General features: G+C 42.0%; 1 protein-coding gene across 3 annotated transcripts in view; it reads right to left on the reverse strand.

The window, feature by feature from the left end:
- sema3h (sema domain, immunoglobulin domain (Ig), short basic domain, secreted, (semaphorin) 3H) overlaps positions 1 to 21,185 on the reverse strand; it is a 53,109-nt gene that overhangs the window by 24,751 nt on the left and 7,173 nt on the right. For all 3 annotated transcript variants that reach the window (XR_005698260.1, XM_040047579.1, XM_040047580.1), the window contains exons 2-6: positions 8,208 to 8,362; positions 3,851 to 3,913; positions 3,117 to 3,236; positions 629 to 722; positions 192 to 311 (exon numbers count right to left, since the gene is read on the reverse strand). Coding sequence is in view for 2 of the 3 variants with exons in the window: in XM_040047579.1 (XP_039903513.1) it covers positions 192 to 311; positions 629 to 722; positions 3,117 to 3,236; positions 3,851 to 3,913; positions 8,208 to 8,362 (552 nt within the window). In the remaining variant the exon portion in view is untranslated. The remainder of the gene's footprint in view (positions 1 to 191; positions 312 to 628; positions 723 to 3,116; positions 3,237 to 3,850; positions 3,914 to 8,207; positions 8,363 to 21,185) is intronic.

Genomic DNA, 21,185 nt, shown 5'->3' on the forward strand with positions numbered 1-21,185 from the left:
TGAATGTGCTGCACACGTTAACCGTGACTTGTGATGTTTTCTTGGCGGAGAATTTGACGAAATTTAGTGTTTTAGTGATTGTGTTATCGTAAGGAGCACATTCTCAACTAACTTCTAATGTCAGACGCAGTTCTGAGTTGTTCAACACAAAGGTAGACTTCAAAAAGGAAGTGGTGCTTTTCTGCACTTACCCTGCAGCCAGGTGGAATCGTACTGCTCAGTGCGGATGACACGACGGTTGCCAAGACTACGGAAAAAGGCAGAGTCCCGGCTCATGAAGTCTGAGGTGATGCCGGCATACAGCTCTCCATCTACACAGAATACACAACAGTATTCTCATCAGTAGTCATTGAAAGACATCCAAGTCATGGCTCTCCTGTTTTAGACATCCTCTAGAAATTATATATAACTTCCACAGTTTGATGAGTTTTATAACAGCAAAGCATCACTTTTGCTACAAACACAAACCCATTTTCCATCTAGTTTTTCTTTGATAAAACACCTAATCATGCACATTTAGATGATTCCTTTCCACCTAACGGTTATATTTTGTTGTAGAGAGAATAAAGTGCATGATGGTGTGTGTACTGTTTATTAAAGGTGAGGTTTAAAGAAACAGTCAACTTACCAACGACTGCAGAGGCCGTTTTCTGGAATGGATCGTAGGGACATTTGCCTTTCCCGCACTCTGTCTGGCCGTAGGAGAGAGTCTGATGCTCTGACTGTCAAAGAAATCACAGACGTCACTCACACAGAAAGAAGACAGATCACAAAGCTGCCCTAATTTATATTGCAATCTCAAGTAGTTTATCCACTGATGCAGCAAACAATCAGAAGGTGGATTAATCCCGACCTCCACCTGTCCATGTGTCAGAGCATCCTCAGGCAGGATACTGAACCCCGAGTTGCGCCTGATGTCACTGTCAGTTTTATTTCTACAGCACGTGTAAGCAACAAAGTAGACCAAAGTGCTTTACAAGATAAAACCACAGATCAATATAATAAATACAGCAGAATAAAACACAAAACAAACAAATATGAATTATTATTATGAACTAAAACAAAGACAATGCAACATAAAAAACCTACACACATGCATAAAAAGTACCAGTGCTTAATATAGCACCATTTCAGGGAGCCCAACTACCCTGCCACACATGCACTCAGTGAGCACTTAACTGAGGGTAATCGGGCTAAGTGGAGGGATTTTAAAATGTGTGAAGCTCAATGTTAAACCAGTCAGCACCATCGGCACCTCTAAGAACCATGTCTGAACCTCTGCTCTGATCTTACATGGTCTTTCATGGGATTAACTGTTCTCTGACACACACACACACACACACACACACACAACTAAGTGAGATGAGTGGGAAACTTCAGAACCAGCAGCCTATTTCTGGGAAAAAACGATAACCCACATGTGTCATTATGATGAGAAATTACACACCGACAACAGCAGGCAGGTTTGACCTCTACAGTTACATTCACCATCCATTGCATTTGACATACAAATGTCAAATAACATATCTAAGGTGTCTGGTAGCCCACACAGTGCAGCATCAGTGACGAAAGGAAATTTGACATATCACAAGGTGAACCCTGGGGGATATGTGGGCATAGGGGCAGACACCACATGATATTTCAGCTGCTCATAGGCATGCTTATGGGGGCTGGAACTCGAAGTCTGAAAACAGACATATTGGTGGGTGGTAGGAAAATCAAGGCATCCAATACATATATTTCTATTTTTTAATGCAGACAGCCCTCAAAACCTGGATAAATGAGTAGAGCATCAGTGACGAACGTTAATTTGACATATCGCAGACTGAACACTATGCATCCACGGGCAGCACTGCAGTTAACATCAAAGTGCTGCTTGTATAAAATTGCAGAGAATGGCCCAACTGATTCTGATTTTGGACCAAAATGGAAAGAGTAATCTATGTGACTTTGAAAGAAGAGGTAACTGTTGTTGGGGGGCAGATGGCTTCAGCCACAAAAATTGCTCGAGTGGCTGCTGTTTCAGAAGGATAAGTGACTAAAGTGGCATAAATGTGGGAACTACATCAGCAGACAGTTTGGAAATTACAGTTGACTGCACACGTGATGACCATGATGGTTCTGCATTAGTGTGATAGGTAAGGAAAAATGTGAGGAACAAAAAGAGGTGTCACGGACCCGGCTCTGGAGGACTCGGGGGTCCGTGAGCAGTTTTGACTGTTGTTGTTGCTAGTATGATTATTATTTGGTGATGTGTGTTTTTCTCCACAATGCTGTGTTAGTCTGTGTCCCACTCGTATGTATAGACAGGGTGTGGTTGTGCACGTGTGTATGTCTGCGGGTGTGGCTGGAGGATGGAGCACAGCCACCTGCAGGCCTGATGGGTGTGGCCCTGCGGGAGGACTGGCCACACCTGAAGTTCCTGCCACACCTGTTGGTGATCAGGGCTCGTCGGGGGAGCTACTTAGGAGAGTGTTGGAGCTCCCACCGGCGTGGGATCATTGAGTTATCGTACCAAGGCAGTGTGTCAGCGTATGTCTGTGCTGTTCGTATATGCCCGCTGAGGGTTAGTGTTGACGGCTGCTTCTATGGTTTCCCTGCAGGAGGAAGAGTGGTCCAGAAAGGCAGCACGCACAGGGAGTGCGGAAACACAACAGCGGGGAGCACGAGCACAGACGTCGGAGGGAAGCACGCACACGGGGTTCGAGGGAGCAACGGGGAGTTATTGTGTTTACAGCTTTTCACTGTAAATAAAGAGCACTGTTTGCATCGCAGAGTCTGCGTTTTGGGTCCTCCTTTCCCCACATCCCCACGGTCTGCCAGCCAGACCGTGACAAGAGGAGCTTCTTCAGATTTCAAGGAGAGGGATTTGATAGCAGGGCTTCAGCGAATATCGGGTTTTGATGGTCTGCTTCATTTTTACCAGACCAGAAAGCCAGCAGTGTTTTAAACACAACCCATTCTTCAGCTTTATTATTTTTAAATAATGGTAGAGCTCACGCCTCTACAGATACCATTTTTTTTATCCAGCAAAGTCGCAAAAGAAAATAAAAATACATATTTTGCACCAGCATACATTACCTGTATAGTGTATGTAATTGTGTCTGTAGCATTACCTGATGGAAGACGCTGGTGGCTATGAAAGCACAGCGGGGGTTGAAGGCCCCGGTGCCGCACACATACAGGTGAGTCTGGTTAAAAGGCTGCAGAACACGCAGGAAGTTCGCACACTCCAGCTGGACAGAGAGAAACAGGGACCATAAAGTGAGGAATAATGGATGACACACATTATTTTGCACTGATGCTTAACTGTTTTCTATTACTTGTTTGAATATCAAACAATATGACTTGCACTTATTAAATTCTGGCTCAACTGACAAATTTTCACACCTTTCATCTTGAGCTTATTGTGAAGTCAAGAAGCAAAAAAGTAGTCCTAAAACTTCAGATGTGACTGACTGTTCAGCACGCCCCACCAGACGTCTGCCAGTACTTGGATCAACTGAATCTTGATATGCCTGCCTGCATGAAAACTGTCTTGTTTGTTTACAGTTCCCAAATGAATAAGATACATTCAGCTTTAGTTCTGCCCTTGATGGTAATCTATCATCCTACTGTATTGCTTTATTGCTTCATAACTCTAGACAGTTCTTGTAAGGTATTATCAAACAGGCAGTAGGGAGTAGAGAAAGGATGAAAACGGCTGATGTGGTTTGACACCGATTCATATCTGCACGCAAATGTGTCCGAATGTAATTCTTTTCCCCGCGTTGCTTAAGTCAGGGTAACACGGTTACTTACCCAATCTTAGCGTGTTTGCGTGTGCATCTGCGAGTGTGCGTTTGATTACCTCTGGATCCTTCCCAGCCATGAGACATTCTTGGACGCGGTCTGGACTGGCTGGCCAATACAGCTACAGAAAGAAGAGAGGGGGAGAGAAAAAAGAGAGGGACAAAGAGATTTCAGAAATGTTTTTATTGCTCACTCTACATTTCCGATAAAGGGCTTCGGGGGATTGGCAGGTGCTTTATGAGGGAGCGTGGCAGGAATAGTCAACAGAACATGACTAATCTAGAAGAAAGAAGGAGATGATTTTCATACCTCTTAGCTCCAAACAGATAACAGTCAGCTTTAGGGAGGAGGAAAGAAAAAGCCAACTGGCAGCATTGCTGACTTCTGATAATGAGCCAAACTGCCAGAGCAGAGTACATGACTACAAGTATGACTAACTGACATACAATCCTGGCCATGCCTACACACTGTGAATGTGCACTGCAATGCAGCTATTATCACTCATCTAAATAACTAAATGACTCTTGATTACAATTATACATGGCTGACAGTTTTTATTCTGACTTTAAACCCTAAACATCGTGCTATTATTTGATTTGTGCAGTTATAACATGATGTTATTATGTTATCTTGCATCAACAGAACGACTGAAGCAGCCACTGTAAAGGGTCCGAGATGAACCAAACGAGGCTCTGGCTCCACAATTTCCTCTCTGTTGTTTCACAGTTAGTTTCTTCTTTAACCAGTAGTTCTTATTGGACACGACAGGCTCTAAGACAGGGAATCAAACTTTCGGTGACCGAGTTCCAATTCAGGAAGTTAATGACTTAGGCCACATTAAACTGTGTCAGCGCAGCAGTTCTCAGACTTTTTCTGAAGATCAAAAAAGCTCATGACCCATGCCCCACATTTTTTATTGATAACAATCATAAAGACTCCATGTTGGATTTTACTTAAACAAAGATGAACGTTATCAGTGCAGCAGCATCAGCAAAGCCTTTATGAAGTTCCCTAACCCCCCCCAAAACAAGTCATAGTTTAGTTTAGTTTCACTTCATATTTTTCTCACAGACCTGTAGTCTGCTAAGATGACTAAAAGAAGAATAGCTCTCATAGTCTCATCCTTTGCTGTTATATCATGATATGAACCGGAGATGAATGAAATACAGTCGTGCATTCCTTTCCTGCATCGTGTGGGCTGCCATAAAGCCCACACGATGGATTTTGAAGACCCTGGCTCAGAGGAAGATATATGGTATTTACTTCACTTTGTATGTGAGCTCTTTGATAAGGGCTTCAAGGAGAAAATAAATGACATTGCTCCAAAAAAAAATCTTTCCACACTGTGTAATGCACAAATGAGAGAGATCTGTGCCTTTTGTGAAGAGTCAGAGAATAATCGAGATCCACATGTCGGCGTCTCTTTTTTTTTTTCCCGTTGTTGTTGTTTAAGCTGTGAGAATCAGTGCGGTGTAATAAACCCCTCAGGTTGCTAAGTTTTTTTCTTTGGGTCTGTTTAGGTTTCGTTGTGTGAGGTCATCCTGGGTTCAGGTAAGATGATCACACATGAAAAGGTACATTTGTAACGTGAAAAATGGATGACTTCACCATTTAACAAACTAAAGCAATCAGAGAAGTGTTTGTCTTGCACTTGTTAGCTTAATCACATTAAACCACACTGTTTGCTTCAGTGTAAACTTAATCAGTGTATAATAAAAACTCTATAATGGAGAATGCTTTCATGTAAAGCCAGTAAGGGAGGAAACAACAGAGGCTGGGATGGTGTGCAGTGAGGGAGAGAGTGCGAGAGCGAGAAGGAGGTGAGCCTTAGTGTCAAATGGCTTCAACATGACTAATCTAAATATTTCCCTGAGACAGTCATTCCCCTGGAGAGCAGAACGGTGAGACCGAGATGTAATCGATACAACAAGCGAATGTCTGCACTTGTCGCTAAGTACGTGATACACAAACTGCTGTTCAGGTGTCAGAAGTAAATTCAAGACCTCAACTTCACACTGCATTAGGAAGTAAATGTATATATAAATTGTAACAAGTGCACTTTATTAATTAAAAAAACACATCTGTGCACTGATTGTAGTTTTTATCTCTCTTTTTTGTATTTGGGGTGAATGAAGATGTGAAGAAGTGACAGGAGCTTGTAGAAAGTGATTAATGACAAATGGCGGTGGTTTCAGGAAACAATTTCTGGATGTACACTAATTGTTCCACGATGCAGTCATTCCCACAGAGGCTGGTGCGGCGCTGAGACCATCAGATTAGATTAGAGACCACAGACCCCGTTTATCTCCGAATACCACACACTGACAGGAACACGGACCACCACTAAGGGAGTCTCAACAGGTAAAGACTGCGGTTAATGGGATTTTACCCCTCTGATAAAAACATGCTGGTTGTCAGTTTATACGAAACAGAAGATGTAAATGTGGGTTTTTGTAAAAAGGGAACGTATTTTAAAAAGTAAAAGGAACAAGGGGGGAAAAAAGCTAGAAAAAAATTAACATTTCTGTACTTTTGGAGTCGTTTTCAGAGCCGAGAGAAGATTCAAAACAGAGAAAATGAAAGGAGAGAAGAACAAATACTGTAAGCAAACAAAAAGCCGCAAACAAACATTTAAACCCCTGGTGACCCTTTGTGTTACAGCAGCTGCAAGCTGTTGACTCACACAGAAAGAATGGCCTGAGTATTTTTTTTTTACCCCGATCAAAGAAAAATGTGATTTAAATGTTATAATAAATTATAAGATCGTCTCTCTAAGCCACACTGATTTTTATATAACAGAAAAACCGCACGTCCACTGTGCATAAGTGTGGGTAAAGTCAGGAGGAGATAATATAAATAAAAACAGGATCCAGATTGTCTCAGGCAACATTGATAAGAAGCTCTGAGAAAATAAACAGAAATGTTGAGAACATGGCACTGAGTGATTTTAACACCGGGGGGGGGGGACTGCACACAGGCTGGAAAGGTACAAACAGCCTATAAATACTGGATGTACAAATATGTAACTTAACAGCCCGCACAGAGCTGTGTTATGATTTGACTGTGACTATCTATCCTTATGCTGGCTGACTGCCTGACTGAGTGGGTGGCTGGCCAGCGCAACTGATGGCTGTCTGTCGGTTTCGCTGGTTGTTTTTTATTCTGCTCTTCTACCTGTTTGGCTCTCTGACAGCTTGCATGCACGTCTGACTGATGAGGGTATTGATTTGATCCGGCTGGGCAGGGTTAAGAAAGCCAGCACTGTTCTGTGTCCTTGCTGTGACCCTGAACTCTACCTGACTGGCGAGCCATTAACGTGGCTGTCTGGCTGTCTCGATACCGTGCTAAAGCTGCAGAATGAAACTAGATACTGTAACAAAACTTCCACATCTAACAGCCACCACGAAGGAGCGCCGCGTCTCGCAGCAAATCTTGGGTTGGTCGGAATATTATTGTGGCACTTCCACATTCCTGTGTATTGCTTATGTGCTGGGCAGAGTCTTCGTTTGACTAAGCTTCACTTTACTGATATGTGAAAAAGCTAATCAAATCAAATACTGACCCGCTCACTAGTGTATAAAATCTAGAGATGCGCTTGTGCAGTCTTTGCAAACCAAAAATATGTTGTGCAGCTGACCTCGTGCAGTCGTTTTTCATCTAAAGTTTAGCTGTTCTCGTCTGAAGCATAATACCTCCGTATTGGTGCCAACAGAGGCAATCGTGCCTTTGAGCAGTAAATGTGGAAAGCAGAGGAAGTTAGGATGTAAGAAACGTGCATAAAATAATTGTGGCTTGAATGGAATCCATTACAGTCCTATCTGTATGTGTCTTCTTTCTTAAAGTTTTCTCCCCCCTTCTTTTTTTAAAGCGTAGCCCCTTCTTTAAGAGTACATTCCCAACTTCTGTACTTTTTCTATTTACCAATTGCTAAACTAAATAATACTAAGTGATTAGGCCAAGAAAAAAATCACCTTCTGCTCAAAAGGTGGAGACATTTTTATCAAATATGGACAGCTTGGCTGCCAAGGAGAAAGCTGAATAGAGGTGGAAATGTGGCACAGCCTCTTTCTGCTTTTTGAACACTGTTTCTGTCTCCATGCTAAATCGAAATGAATGGTAAGTGAATTATTTGTTCAGCTAAGAACCACAAAACAGGGTCAGAGGAAGAAAAGCGGAGCTTTTGTGCAGCACAAGTAAGGAATTTGACAAAGATAAGAGATTAGAGGGGATATTAGAAGGGTGTGACTTTCCTCTTAAACCATCAGCAATTAGCCCTATTAAGTCTCTGACACATCAGCTATCTCATCTGCTGTCATCTGACTGTGTGTTTTATGTGTGTATTTTGTGTTACATCTCTTGAGTCTACCTTTCCTTAAATGGTAAGCAAATGTGTGCTCGCGTCCTGCGGTTCTAACCTTGCGTGGGTTTTGCGTTATGTCATCCATACTGGTAGACAGAAGGCCATCTTTCATGGCCACATAAAGACGTCTCCTGTCTTCATCGGGCAGCAGGGAGTGCAGGTCTCCCGCCATCAGGGGTAGCGTGAGCAGCCGGCCATTCTGGATCAGCTCTGAGAAGAAGAAAAAAGAAGAGAAAAAACACAAAATAAGGGTCTCCATTTTTTATCAGTTTTTAAAAATATTCAAGGAGATCTGGAACAAAAATGGCATTAAACTGAAAGAAATCTGTTGTTTGCAATAAAAATCTAATCTTTGTCTTATTCATTAGGCATTACTGTATATGAAGAAGTGTTTTCCATCATAGAAAAGGTCCAACAGCCTCCGTGCTTTTTACAGTTTTACTAATAAATGACAAATAGCTTTTAAGTTTTTGCAGACATGTCTGTAAACCGCTGATGACCAATGTGCTAGCAAACAAAGCAATCTCGAGGAGAATTTCATACAGCACTGTCTCTGCAACCATTTTCACACTAGCGACTGCCAGAAACCACTTGCAACCATTTGGGGAATATAAATTTTTTTCCTCCCAACTGGTGGTTGTTGGATGGTCACTGACAAATCTAAAGGCCAGTGTGACTGGGGCGAATAAAATATACCTTCCAGTACTTTGATACGCGGGTTTTTCCCTTCGCAGTTTGGTTGCAATTGTGTAAAAATCAACAATAAATGCAGGTTTTCAAAGTAACAGACTGTGAGAATTAATAAACCTAACTATGACGCAAATTTTGTCTTAACAGATCATCACTCGGATCATCTTTGAGATAAAGTGACGTGTTGCGCAAAGACGCAGACACAGACTGTCCCACGCCTGCAGCACCAATCACAAATAGAACTGGCAGTTGTTTGTTTTGCTGCCTCATTTTTTCTTACCAGGTTGGTCACTATGTTCAAACACAGAATACTGAAATGTATCTCTCGTGAATAAACAAACGTAGACAAACAATACTTGCACATCTCTAGACAGACTGGATGATAACAACCGGATCTGAAACCTCAGATAATGAGAGCACAGATTGCTTTTTTTTTAAATGATTGCACCATGTAAACTATGAGAACTATGGTGCGGGGAGATCGACTGATTTCAGAACAAGGACAGAAACTGCATGTCTGTCTGCCTCGTGCTAACTTTCATATTTTATCTGCCACGTCTTCTTCTGTAGATCGGATTTGGCAAAACTAAAGCATAAACATATAGGCTTTACAGCAGCACCAGACATGGCTTCACACATTGGCAGCTCTACATAGCAGTGAGGAGTAGAAAGAGCTTATAAAAGTGGTTCAAACTTTAAAAACAGTAATAGCAAACTGCATACTCTTATTTATCAACCAGGCTCTCCTGCAATGCTTTAAACTGAACTGAGAAGGGATGCACAAAAGCAAATTTCCAAGCTAAATGTTCAAACCGAACCCAAAGACAGATTGGTATATATGGAAAAAGAACAATTCAACTTGCATTTGTCTCGTTGGCAGAGAGCACGACTTTATTAAAACCATCATGCATAACTTTGGATTGTTTGAGCTGTAAGCGTATATGTGGTGCAGTTGGTGAACCACTGCATTTTTTCTTTCTTCAACCAGTTAAATCTGATCTAACATTGCGCATTGAGATGCATTATACACAACAGCTGTATTTCCACTCAAAGCAGGGGTTTGGGGGGAGCAAAATAATAGTCGCTGTAGTGGGGAAAAAAAACTTCCTAAAAAGTTGGTAGATCCCGTGGGAAATTACCTGATGGAGGCACGGTTAATATAATGTTTCCTAGTGTGGCAGGAGTGTGAATTTGCATTCATAGTTTTGCTACCAATGTAAACTAACTTTGTACAAAGCAAATGCAGAGTTGTAACAGGAAGCTAACTGAATTTTTATTCTGTTTGTACAGACACGGTCTCGATCAGATTTCAGTGTAATCTGATAAAGCTGAAACCTGTTTAACCTTTTTGTCCATTTTGCCAATTTGTGCCAATCTCAAATTTGAGCAAGCAAGCAAACGCTGTTTTGTAGAGCTCGAAAATGAGAAGGAGGACAGAAGGCAAAAATCCCCGAAAGTGTCATACTGCATAAAGGACAATGCATAACATTCAAAGACAAAGAAGTGATAAGCAGCAAACTGGGGCCAAAGGTATTTGTCACAGCTGAAGTTAACACTTGTTTGTTCAGGTAACAAAAAGAGTGTTTAAATCTGGTGATACTAACTAGCCACAGTGAGCTGCTGAAAAGTTTTCGTTTAAGTTTATTTCCTCTTTGTTCAGATTGATGAGCTGCAGAAATGCAAATAGCTGAACAAAAGTCTCAGTTTGCACTATAATTCAAACAACTTCACTTTCATTAAGCAGCTCTAAAGTGCAGTTTCAAAGAAAACTTTGCATTTAGGCTAGATTTTGAAGTGGAAGAGTCCTCTACAGGTATTCTGAGCAGCTTTCAGATCAACCTTTGGTACACAAACCAGGGAAATTACACATTTAGCCTGATGTGGAAATGCCTGTGAATTTCCCAGACGGGGCCAAACAATGTGGCTGGGTGATGTCTATGCTATTTGGCCCAGCCTAATGCCAGTACTAACAGAAACACTTGGAAACACCTATTAACTGTATAATACCCTAAAACCAGCATAAATCAAATCATTTGCAATAAAACAGATAGCAAACTGTTGAGCACAGAAGGTGAAATTCCTTAAGAATGAGAGCCCCAGTGTTGCATAGAGGAAGCATTCTGTAGGGCTGACTGTAAGTGGGCAGCTCAGTTAAGGTGCCTTAAATGCTAACATTCATGCAATACAGCTGCTACTTATACTGAACATTGCAGCTCCCATAGATGTGGGTTTTCTCACTGCTGTTAAGCAGGCTTTGGAAAAGTCTTCAGAAGCACACATGTGCAGTCTGAAGTTCCTGTTCAACCATTTCTTGATGTGTTTTTAACTGCTAACAGGCAACAAAGAGTGTGCAAGTCCATCACGCTCAAGTAATTTTACAGAAACTCGAATCAGATATATTTGGGCCATGTCCAAATTCATCAAAATGGCTAACACGGCGGAATGACAGGTTCCCACAACTGTGTCCAATTAAGAAGTGTCCTGCTGTTAGCCCGTATGACTTTTGTTCCCAGTTGGCGTGTACAGTCAACTGTCGACTTTCTTGACATATTCAAGCAAGCAAATATTTGTTCCCTTTTTGAAACGGCAACTATTAACGGAGCTGATCAGCAAAGGATTGCACACATTTGACCTTCACTGCTATCGTGCCAGGAAAAAGTCCAAGCTGTCCAAAAAAGATCAAAACTACGGTTTGCCAAAACCAGGTCTGCTGGAAGATTTTGGTCTGAATAGATGAATCTAAGATTATCAGGCCACAGAATCAGCAGACGTTTTTTAAACAAGCATCGCACAAAAATTGTAAAGTGTGTTAGAGGGGAAATATTTTTGGGATGCTTCACCGCCACCGGGACTTGGCAGCTTGCAGTCATTAATTCAGCTGTGATAACAGGATAGAATAATGTGAGGTCATCTGTCCAAAAGTTTAAACTCAATCAAAATCAGGCCTTTCAACAGAATAGGAGCACAAGCCGATCGGCCATAAAGGTTTATGGAATGGCCTCTTCAAAGCCCAGATTTGAATCATACTGACATTTTGTGGGAGGATTTAAAATCAAATTGAAAAACCTACTTGCAGCTGAAGGAATTCTGACATCAGAGTCATGCAAAACGCCACACAAGAAGTAAGCAGAAAATGCTAGCCTTTGAATCCAAAGAGTAGCACATGAGAACCCTCCAGAATACTCCAGTTGTTAATATATTTGTTGTACAAATTACTAAAAAACAGACGGCCTTGAGGTGTTCTTTCCAAATATATTTTCTATAAGTGCATCTGGCTGTTGGACAAAGAAATAAAATGTTTTTGCATAAAAAGGTATTTGTTGTAATGTTGTGTTCACTGTGTTACCACCTGAGACCTGTGACGTTCAAAGTGCAGTGAAACCCTGAAATAAAAGTGAGAGGGTAAAACAGCAAAGGTGAATGAAGTCAGAAGAAAGGAAGAGGGAGGGGAGACGGGAGAAGAGCGACAGCGAGGAGGGAAGATGAGAAAAATGACACGGCAAAGTGACAGCAAGATGAAAACGGTCTGATGGGTGGAGACAGTTCGGAGATGAAAATGAGAAAAATGTCAAAACACAACACGATGACAGACAGTTGAGAAAAGGAGGGGGCGGGATGAGGCAAAAGGGCAGGAACAGAAATCCTGGTCTGAGAAATTAACAAATACTGATGGGTAATGATGACGAGGACGGTTGATGAGAGCAGTTGAAAAAGTGTGCCTGTAAAAATAATACTGCAATGACGTGGCGGGGCAAATGATGGACGTATGGAAGGATTGAGGAAGAAGTGGAATCAGGGGAGAAAGCAGGACTGGGTGGGGGAAGAGAGTAGCCGTAAGCGTGACAGAAAACTATGCAATAAAAAAGTGAAAAATGATGGATAAATAAGTAGATAGAAGGGGAGAACGGCAAAAAGGCAAGATGGGAAACAGCAACACTGCTATGATGACAAGATGAAAAATGGTGATTGGATGGATGACAGGTGGGAGAAAGAGCAGGGAAGACAGTGACTGTGGGAGAACAGAGGAAAACAATGGCAAGAAGGATGAAAAATACAGACAAGAGAAAAAGGCAAAGAACAGGTGATGAGGAAAAAGAGAAGGAGAAGGAGGAGGTGACAGAAGGAATGCAAGAAAAATGCTGAAGACAGAAATGAGAGGAAGCACAACATGCTGACAGTCAGGCAAAAAAAACACAAGAGATGGATGAGCAGAAAGGAAATTAGGGTAGAAAAAGAGAAGAAGACATGACTCAATGGAAATGGGAAGATAATGCGAAGCAGAGAGCGAGCCGCGGTAGGAGAGGAATGGCCTTGCACACTAAAGGTAGATAGCAGAAACTTATACTTGAGCTCAGTGTGAAATCTCCCCGGGTACTTTGTTAATATTCAGCAAACGGTCAGAGAGGTAAATTGTTTTGCTTCACACTGATCTGAGCTTCATTAATCCCAGAAGGAGCATCAGAAACACAAAGAGTGCAACACAATCGGGACTTTTAGTTTGGTGTGCTCAAAGTGTTTGACGTAGTTGCTGCTGACAAAAGATGCAGACAAAAGTCCTTACAAAGCCTTGACCAAGGTTATAGTAATAGCTGACTCCCACCTAACCCACCACCTCCATCTTAACAACAGATTTCAATTCAATTCAATTCAGTTTTATCTATAAAGTTCCAATTCACAACAACAGTCTCCTCATGGTGCTTCATAGTTTTCATAACTAAAAACTACAACAATCAGACAAACCCCTATGAGCAAGCCCTTGGCAAGAGCGAGAAGGAAAAACTCCCTTTTAACAGGAAGAAACCTCCGGCAGAACCAGGCTTAGGGAGACAAAACACCAAGTGCATCATGGGAAGCCATCAGCAGCCCAGCCCAATTACAGCGTAATTAACAGAGGATTCAGGGTCACCTGATCCAATCCTTACTCTATGCTTTATCAAAAAGGAACGTTTTAAGAATAATCTTAAAGTAGAGTGGGTGTCTGTCTCCTGAACCCAAACTGAGAGCTGGTTCCACAGTGGAAGGGCCTGAAAGCTGAAGGTTCTGTGAAACATGATTCGTGCAAATTATACAAAAAAAAAAAAAAAGAAAGAAAGAGAAGAAAATCTGTTCTAATCAGTGCTAATGAAAACATGCCCCTATTTTTTATACCACTCCATTCATCACTGCCATTCTGTTTTTATTCACTGGGCAAACAGTGAAGTGTTTTCCCCTTAATCAGCAAATGAATGGTGAGTAGTGCACTGCCATCAGCTTCGATTGACTTGAATTCTTCTACTGCTATTTGTCTCCTATCACAACTCACAATGATAATGACAATAGAACTGAGTAGCTCTACCCAAAAATAGCGTGCAACGTTCATCAAAACACCAGAATGGAAAGATGCACATCTTGGAGAAGCTTTGCGGCACTTTCAAGTGGGGCTGTGTTTACATTTAAATGTGCTATTCGTGATGGCACTCATTTCTTGATGCATGCTCAATAAGCCAGTTGATCGTCAACTTTCTGGGATTGGCACTCGTTAATTTTCAGCTTACAGTCTCTTTTCTTTACACATTCCTAAAAGAGCTACTTTGGGCTGCTTCCTTATTCACGAGGGGTCGCCACAGTGGGTAGCGCTGCATGTTTGATTTGGCAGATTTTTCACGCCGGATGCTCTTCCTGATGCAACCCCGAAGGGATTTGTGTCTCCAACCCTACCAAATTTCAAAATAATAATGATAAGAAGACATTCACTGTTTTTTAAAAGTGGTCTATTTATGTTGAATATTGAATTTGAAGCATGCGTACTCAACTTCACAGCTTATATTTAACAGAATGGTGTTTCTTCTTCAAGGCAATCAAAGCCTGGTGGATTTCATGCCTTACTCGGCCTATTCAAGCATCCAGCACTTCATTTGAATTACAGCGTGTGCGCCTCAAGAGCAGCATGACCTTGCTTAATTCAATATGAAGGGGGGGGGTTGAAAAAAACTCAGCCTAATTGAATATGAAACCACCTCTGCAGTAAAAAATAACGGCACCATTCAGCGTCACAAGATCCTATTGGTTAAGACAGGCTGAAAAGTACAGCTCATAGCTTGGAGTTCATTAAATCAGCATTATAACAAGGAGGATGACACTCCAAGATGGGAACTGAGAGTGGATGTACCAGAACACACATGCACGCACACATTTATATGATTGTGTGTGTGCAAAGATGGAAAGTGGGTGCAGTGGGTGAGTCAGCAGCACATGTTTAATGCTGAAACAAATTTAGATCTTTACATCCACACAAACACGTACTAACCCATTCTCTCAGTTTGGTTACAACTCTGTCTTTACCCTGCACATCCACCCACCCACATACACACACGCATACACACACACACACACAGGAAAACTTTGCACCATTCAGACATCGACCATCTTGACCTCACCACGATGAATGGCTCTTATTCAATATGGAGAAAAAAAACACATTCTTTCTCCACCATACACACACACACACACACGCACACACACACGCACACCCTTGACTCAGTCATGAAGCACCAGCTGCACCCACCCCACCCTTACTCATGGGACAGTTGCCTTGGTAACGGCAACCATGCCGACATAATTTCAAAGCTGGGGGGGGTTGGGTCTGTGTTGTGTTGAGGGGTGTCTCTTGGACTCTACACCCCCCTACCACCCAGGTCTCTTATACACACACACACACACATAATAATAATAATCTGGTCCACACCTCTCATCAACACAGCGAAGTCTGGAATGATGGAGTGTTGTTCCAAGACATCAAGCCATTTAGGTAATGGGAGGGCAAACAAACACAGACAAGCTTTCATGCATACCACTGACCACATGCATTTACAGATATTTCACAATGCAGCAAGCATCATCTGTGACCCTGTCCGCCTGTTTGTCTGCCCCTGACAACATTCAGCAGGATGTTTACACACAGACACCCACCATCACCAGAATCTCTGGCCATTATCAGCAAAGCGCGGTGATGGAAAGTCAACCAATTTCACCTCACACCCCCATAAAGCTCCAGAATGGAGGTGTCTGAAAAGTCGCAGTCAGAGCGCAAGAGAAAGACCAACGTTTTGTCCGTGGCAGTTTGTGAAGAGTTTATCGACCCAGATGCAATACGCTTTTTGAGACAGCGGTCTTTTCAGAAACTCTGAATTACAATTGATTTCTTTCTTCTTTTTTTGTTGTTGTTGTTAAACGGATTCTCTGCTCCCTTCAAATCAAACTGAAAGCTGGAAAAACCATCTGATACCAAGATAGGGAGTTGTCATGTGGCACACAAAGACGAGCAAGGTGAGAAATACATCAGATGTGGATAGCAGGGCGTAAAGTAGAGAGTGAAGGTAATTACTGTTTTCTCCCTCTCTTTAACCTTTCTTTGTAGTGACCTTTCATAATAAAAGACTTACTTACTCTTCGACCATGTTGTACTATTCTCACTAGTCTACCAAGCAAACCATTGATCACAGAAATCTTATGGATTGTAGTAGTTATGGCACTATAGAGGGAGAGACGTGCTAAAAACTGCATTACTTCCTCAACCCTGCATACACCTGTATAGTGTTATCAAAAGCTGTCCCACTGAAGTGACGTGAGTCTTAAAGAGACAAGACAAAGCGGAGATAATTAAAAGTGTAACTCTAATATATTAAAACGGAACCAACTACTTCTGATCCATCAAAGCACTACAATCTGCTCTTTTGCCGCACACTCAAACACACACAAATGCACACTTGCCAGTGCAAGCTCTTGCAGAGTTCAACCACTCTTATCAGCATCAAACTGACAGGGAGGTCAATGAGGGTCGTGACCTCTGATCGGAGCCAATTGGCCTCTGACTCCTGTCACTTGGAATCAAAGACGGAAAAGGTTAAGATGTAAAAGAACAGACACGCTAAGACATAAGCCTACAGGTCAGTCCAGACGCACATACACAGACACACACACAGATTTTGTCTCTGCATGAATGGTTCTTTTATATTAGTGCAACAATCTGCCTGTCCTTATTCGCCTTCGGTAAGTGTTATTATTTACATACTATTCATTTTGAGGGTCTGTGTGTGTGTTTCTATGTGTGAGTGGCTGGATATTTTTGTCCATGGTGAACATTAGATTAAAGGTTGCTGGTCATGGGAGCTCTGATGGACCTTGATATGATTAGTGCAAATGTGCGGCGTGTGATCCGGCTAAGAACATTCCTGCATTGCACATATCTGACTCGCATGCACGCGCACATGATATACGCGCACAAAAGATTGCATATTGTGATCAAACGAACATGATTTTTTTGCTGATCAAGCTGGTTTCAAATCCAATTTAGCTTGATGGTGTTTGTTTAAGACGTTTAAGGCAGAAAATGTTCAGTATGTTTGTCGTTCTCTCTGTTTTACAAGCCCTGACGCAGCAAACTATGCTAATCATAGGCTCTGTATGCATTATGTCATTTGCTACATAATTCACAGACGACATTCATATGACACTAAATAGAGACTTCGAAATGAGTTCTAATTTACTTTCTATAAATAACTCAGCTATAGATGTCAGGACTACACTATAGGGATTGATTCAGACACAGTGCAGTGACTGGTCTGCACTCTGCAGCAGAGGCAACCTGCTGTGTACGTGTGCAGCTTACAGCAAAGAATGAAAAATCACTGAAGAAACAGATAAGTGTAAAACTTAAGTTTTCATGACACCTCCTCTTACAGAGGATGGTTACTGGTACTAGTTACAGCCTGTCAGGAGCTCTGTTTGGAGCTAATTTTCTTGTGCAGAGAGTATTTGTCTTGGCATCTGTCTTCTGGAAGTGCCTTTCATAACAAATTTAGTAGATGGTCAGAAGCGCTGCTTGTTACATGAGAAGAAAAAAAGGCATAACTTCAAAACTGAACAGATAAGTGGCCCGTAGAGATTTCTGTGTGGGTTTATACATCCATTTTGGCGTTCCACCCCAACAGTCACATCAGGAGCAGGAGGAAGAACAGAAGTGAAACATGGATAAAAAAGAAAATGCAGTTCCTCAAATGGTCACTTAAGGCTGGCTCCAAAAGGAAGTCATTTGTATGCCAGGGAATACAAAAGACATTTGTATTCTACAGTATGAGAGTTATTTGGTACTAATATTATAAGTTATAAGTTATTTGGTACTAATTATTTTGTACTTCTGTACAGCACTTTGGTCAACGTTGCTGTTGTAATTAAATGTGCTATATAAATAAAACAAACTTGAACTAATTCCCCATATGCCCACACATTGTAATGCCAAACTTCAGAACTGAAATAAATTGCTGGAATTTACAGCCTGGTACAGAAAAACAACAACAACATCTATACTCTATACTACAGACAATATTTCAATTCATGACGACTTTAAGAGCTCATTTTGAATCCAGGTGGAAGCCAGCACAGGTGGCTGTTTGATTTCCTGTCTACTAGGCCTCACCTCCACTAATGTGAGTCAGTGAAGTGCACCTCTGAATTATTTTATGGCGTCTTCTGAAGTTTGGTGGTTTGATCCTTGGATGCTTCAGTCTCCATGCCAAATAACCTTGGGCAAGATACTGAACCCTGAGTTGCTCCTAATTCATTCATCGGAGTGTGAGTGTTAGAAAGTACAAAAGTCTCTTAACACTAATTTCTGCTTATGTGTGTAACACTCCTACTATTTATGGATGCAGCTTGCTAACCAAATTTGCTGGTGCCAGATGATAACTTAGCTCTCTGATCTAAATATGGGTCACTGCTGCCTCCAAAGAGACTAAGATGCAGTGCTAAAACCAAGTCTTCAGAAGGGCCTGGCCCACAAACCGATGGGTGACATCATGTTTTGTACTTCCATTTCTTTCTTTCTTTCTTTTTTTAACATATTCTCTGCAGTTCTAACTTTATGACTTATTTTGTTTGATGTTTGAGATTTCCTCTTATGGACGTGACTCTGTGCTCTGAGCTCAGGTGGACTGTCAAGGTGAGGCTGGCAGCCAAGGTGCAGGGATGACACTGAGAAGCATCAATTTGACACACAGTACAGCGAATGCCAGCGCAGCTTTTCCATGCCAGCATCAGAGGAACACATCATGAGTACGTGACTATGCGCACCGCTGGACAGGTGAGCTGATTTCATTAGCGAGCAGGAGGTTTCAAGAACGGAAACTTTCCCTGCTGAGTGAGGAACTTGCAAGCTATTTCAAGAAGAACAGAAGAGGTCTGCAACTCTTTCAAAAGTTGGTACTGACACGTTTGAAAAGTGAGTGGCATACAAGAGAAAATTGAAAGAAAAAGATGATGAAAGAATCAAGTTGCTATTTCAATCGTTATCTCACTCCCGGGAGTCCAGCTTTGTTATTTTCCTGGTGTCTTATTGCAATCTCTTCCACATCCAGACACTCCACTTATAGCTGCGTGCACACACAAGCGACACTTATCATTAATCTATCCAATTATTAGCTCATGGCCTAAACCATTGTCCATTTATAAGCTGCATACAGTGTGTGTGTGTGTAGTTTTGTGCGACTGCTTTTGTCTGTCTGTTCGTCTACCCGCTGAGCCCTGGGGAACTTTAGCTGTCTGGTGCGGCGTTCCCAGGGGGAGGACTTTGTTAGCTGCGCCATCGGGGAGGGGGTAGTCTTGGTGGGGGCGAGGAAACCGGGGCACATTTCCTGTGGAAATGGGGTTATCACTTCACCAATTACTGGTGCAATTACAGTGGGAGGCCTGAAGAAGCCTGGGAACAAAGCCCATAGGCACACAGATGGGCACTCGATGTGGGGACATGCACGAGCAGTATGTGCGCACACAAAATCTTTTCTAGCTCGCAATAAAATCTAATTGTCTCCTTGTTTTTTCTCCCTTTCATGCCAAGTTCTTGCTACTTTGCATCTCTCACAAAGCCCGACTGTGTTACAGAGGGTGATCGCGCCGCCTTAAGCTCCCGCTGAGTGTCAGAATCCACAATGAGCAATAATGATGAATGAAACTCTGATGTCCGACGTGAGGCGTCCCAGATGCCGAATTACTCATCTGCAAAATAACACGCAGTACACAACATGAATCTGGAATACCGAGCACTGTTCAACCAGACTGCACATAGACTCGGCTGACATTCAGTATTCATACCTTTGTCTTTTTTGAAATACTCCCTTTTTAATTTTTCTTACTGTTCCGCACAGGCTCAACTCTTCTCTCACATCGAAACATATGCGCCCACACACATACACGCAAACATACCAGAGCGGAATTATAGCCAAACACACAGACACACACTATATCTGGACTGTGTCACCAAGAGACCAGACCCACGTGGATAGCTTGACCTTTGACCCTAGAGGGAACGATTATTCATCATCATCATCACTAGACTGTTCGTTTAGGTCGCTGTGCCGCTACACGCACACACTGGAGTCCATCCGCTGTTTACTTTTACTCTAATTTGTTTTTTTAAATTCTAATTAATGTAAATGAAGGATCACTGAGAACTCATTGTTTTCGTCTTTCGCTTCATATTCTCACAGTTATACGCAGCCTAGTGTGGGGACCTCAGTGCAGACCAATGTTCTGGGTTAACTCATTTGCTAATGGCAACAAAAACAAATCTTTTGCATTGGACAGCTGAAGTTTGTCTATTTTCCCACCCTGAGCTTCACAATCTGAAACACAAAGAACCTTAAAAGACATTTAGGACTGCTGAAGTTAATGCTTAGCTCCTGTTTCTTAAAAAAGAACAGTTTTGTAATCCATTAATAGTGAAAACGTATAGATTGTAAGCTATTTGGAGCAAATGGACAAAAATCCAAAAGGCATGTGATAATTTTTGTTCCTCCTTCAGATTCAGTTGAGTCAGTGTGACATCTGTCTGTGATTCTGCTGACTCTGAGTCTTCAAGTTCATGACTCTGCAGTGGGCTCATCCAAAGAGGAAACAATTGCCCTTAGTGGCCTGGACTGGTGACAGAGTCTTAAATAAAATCACCACTGTGTTGTTTCATAGACTGTGAGGCAACACATCACTGCTGATGAGCTTGCTCTGCAGCACAATCGTCATCCACACTGACCTGTTAATGTGAAAAATGGCTACTAGATGCGTAGCGTGCTTCATGGATATTTTTTTAAATGGGCAGCCATGAAGACAAGTAGCTGTCCCCTGACGGTTGTGGACAGCCGTGATGTCTACAGCGATTTACAGGCAACTTTGAGGGTCAAACTTGTGAAGACTCTCTACTCTAAAGCCAGCCCAGATGATCAAACGCATTATCTGTTACTCTGCATCCTCTTGCTTCTTAACAGGAAAAGGAAGTCTGACTTCCAACCTTTTGTGGCACATGTCTGATCTTTCCACT

The sequence above is a fragment of the Simochromis diagramma genome, unplaced genomic scaffold (assembly GCF_900408965.1).
Source record: "Simochromis diagramma unplaced genomic scaffold, fSimDia1.1 OVJJ01000387.1, whole genome shotgun sequence".
NCBI lineage: Eukaryota > Metazoa > Chordata > Actinopteri > Cichliformes > Cichlidae > Simochromis > Simochromis diagramma.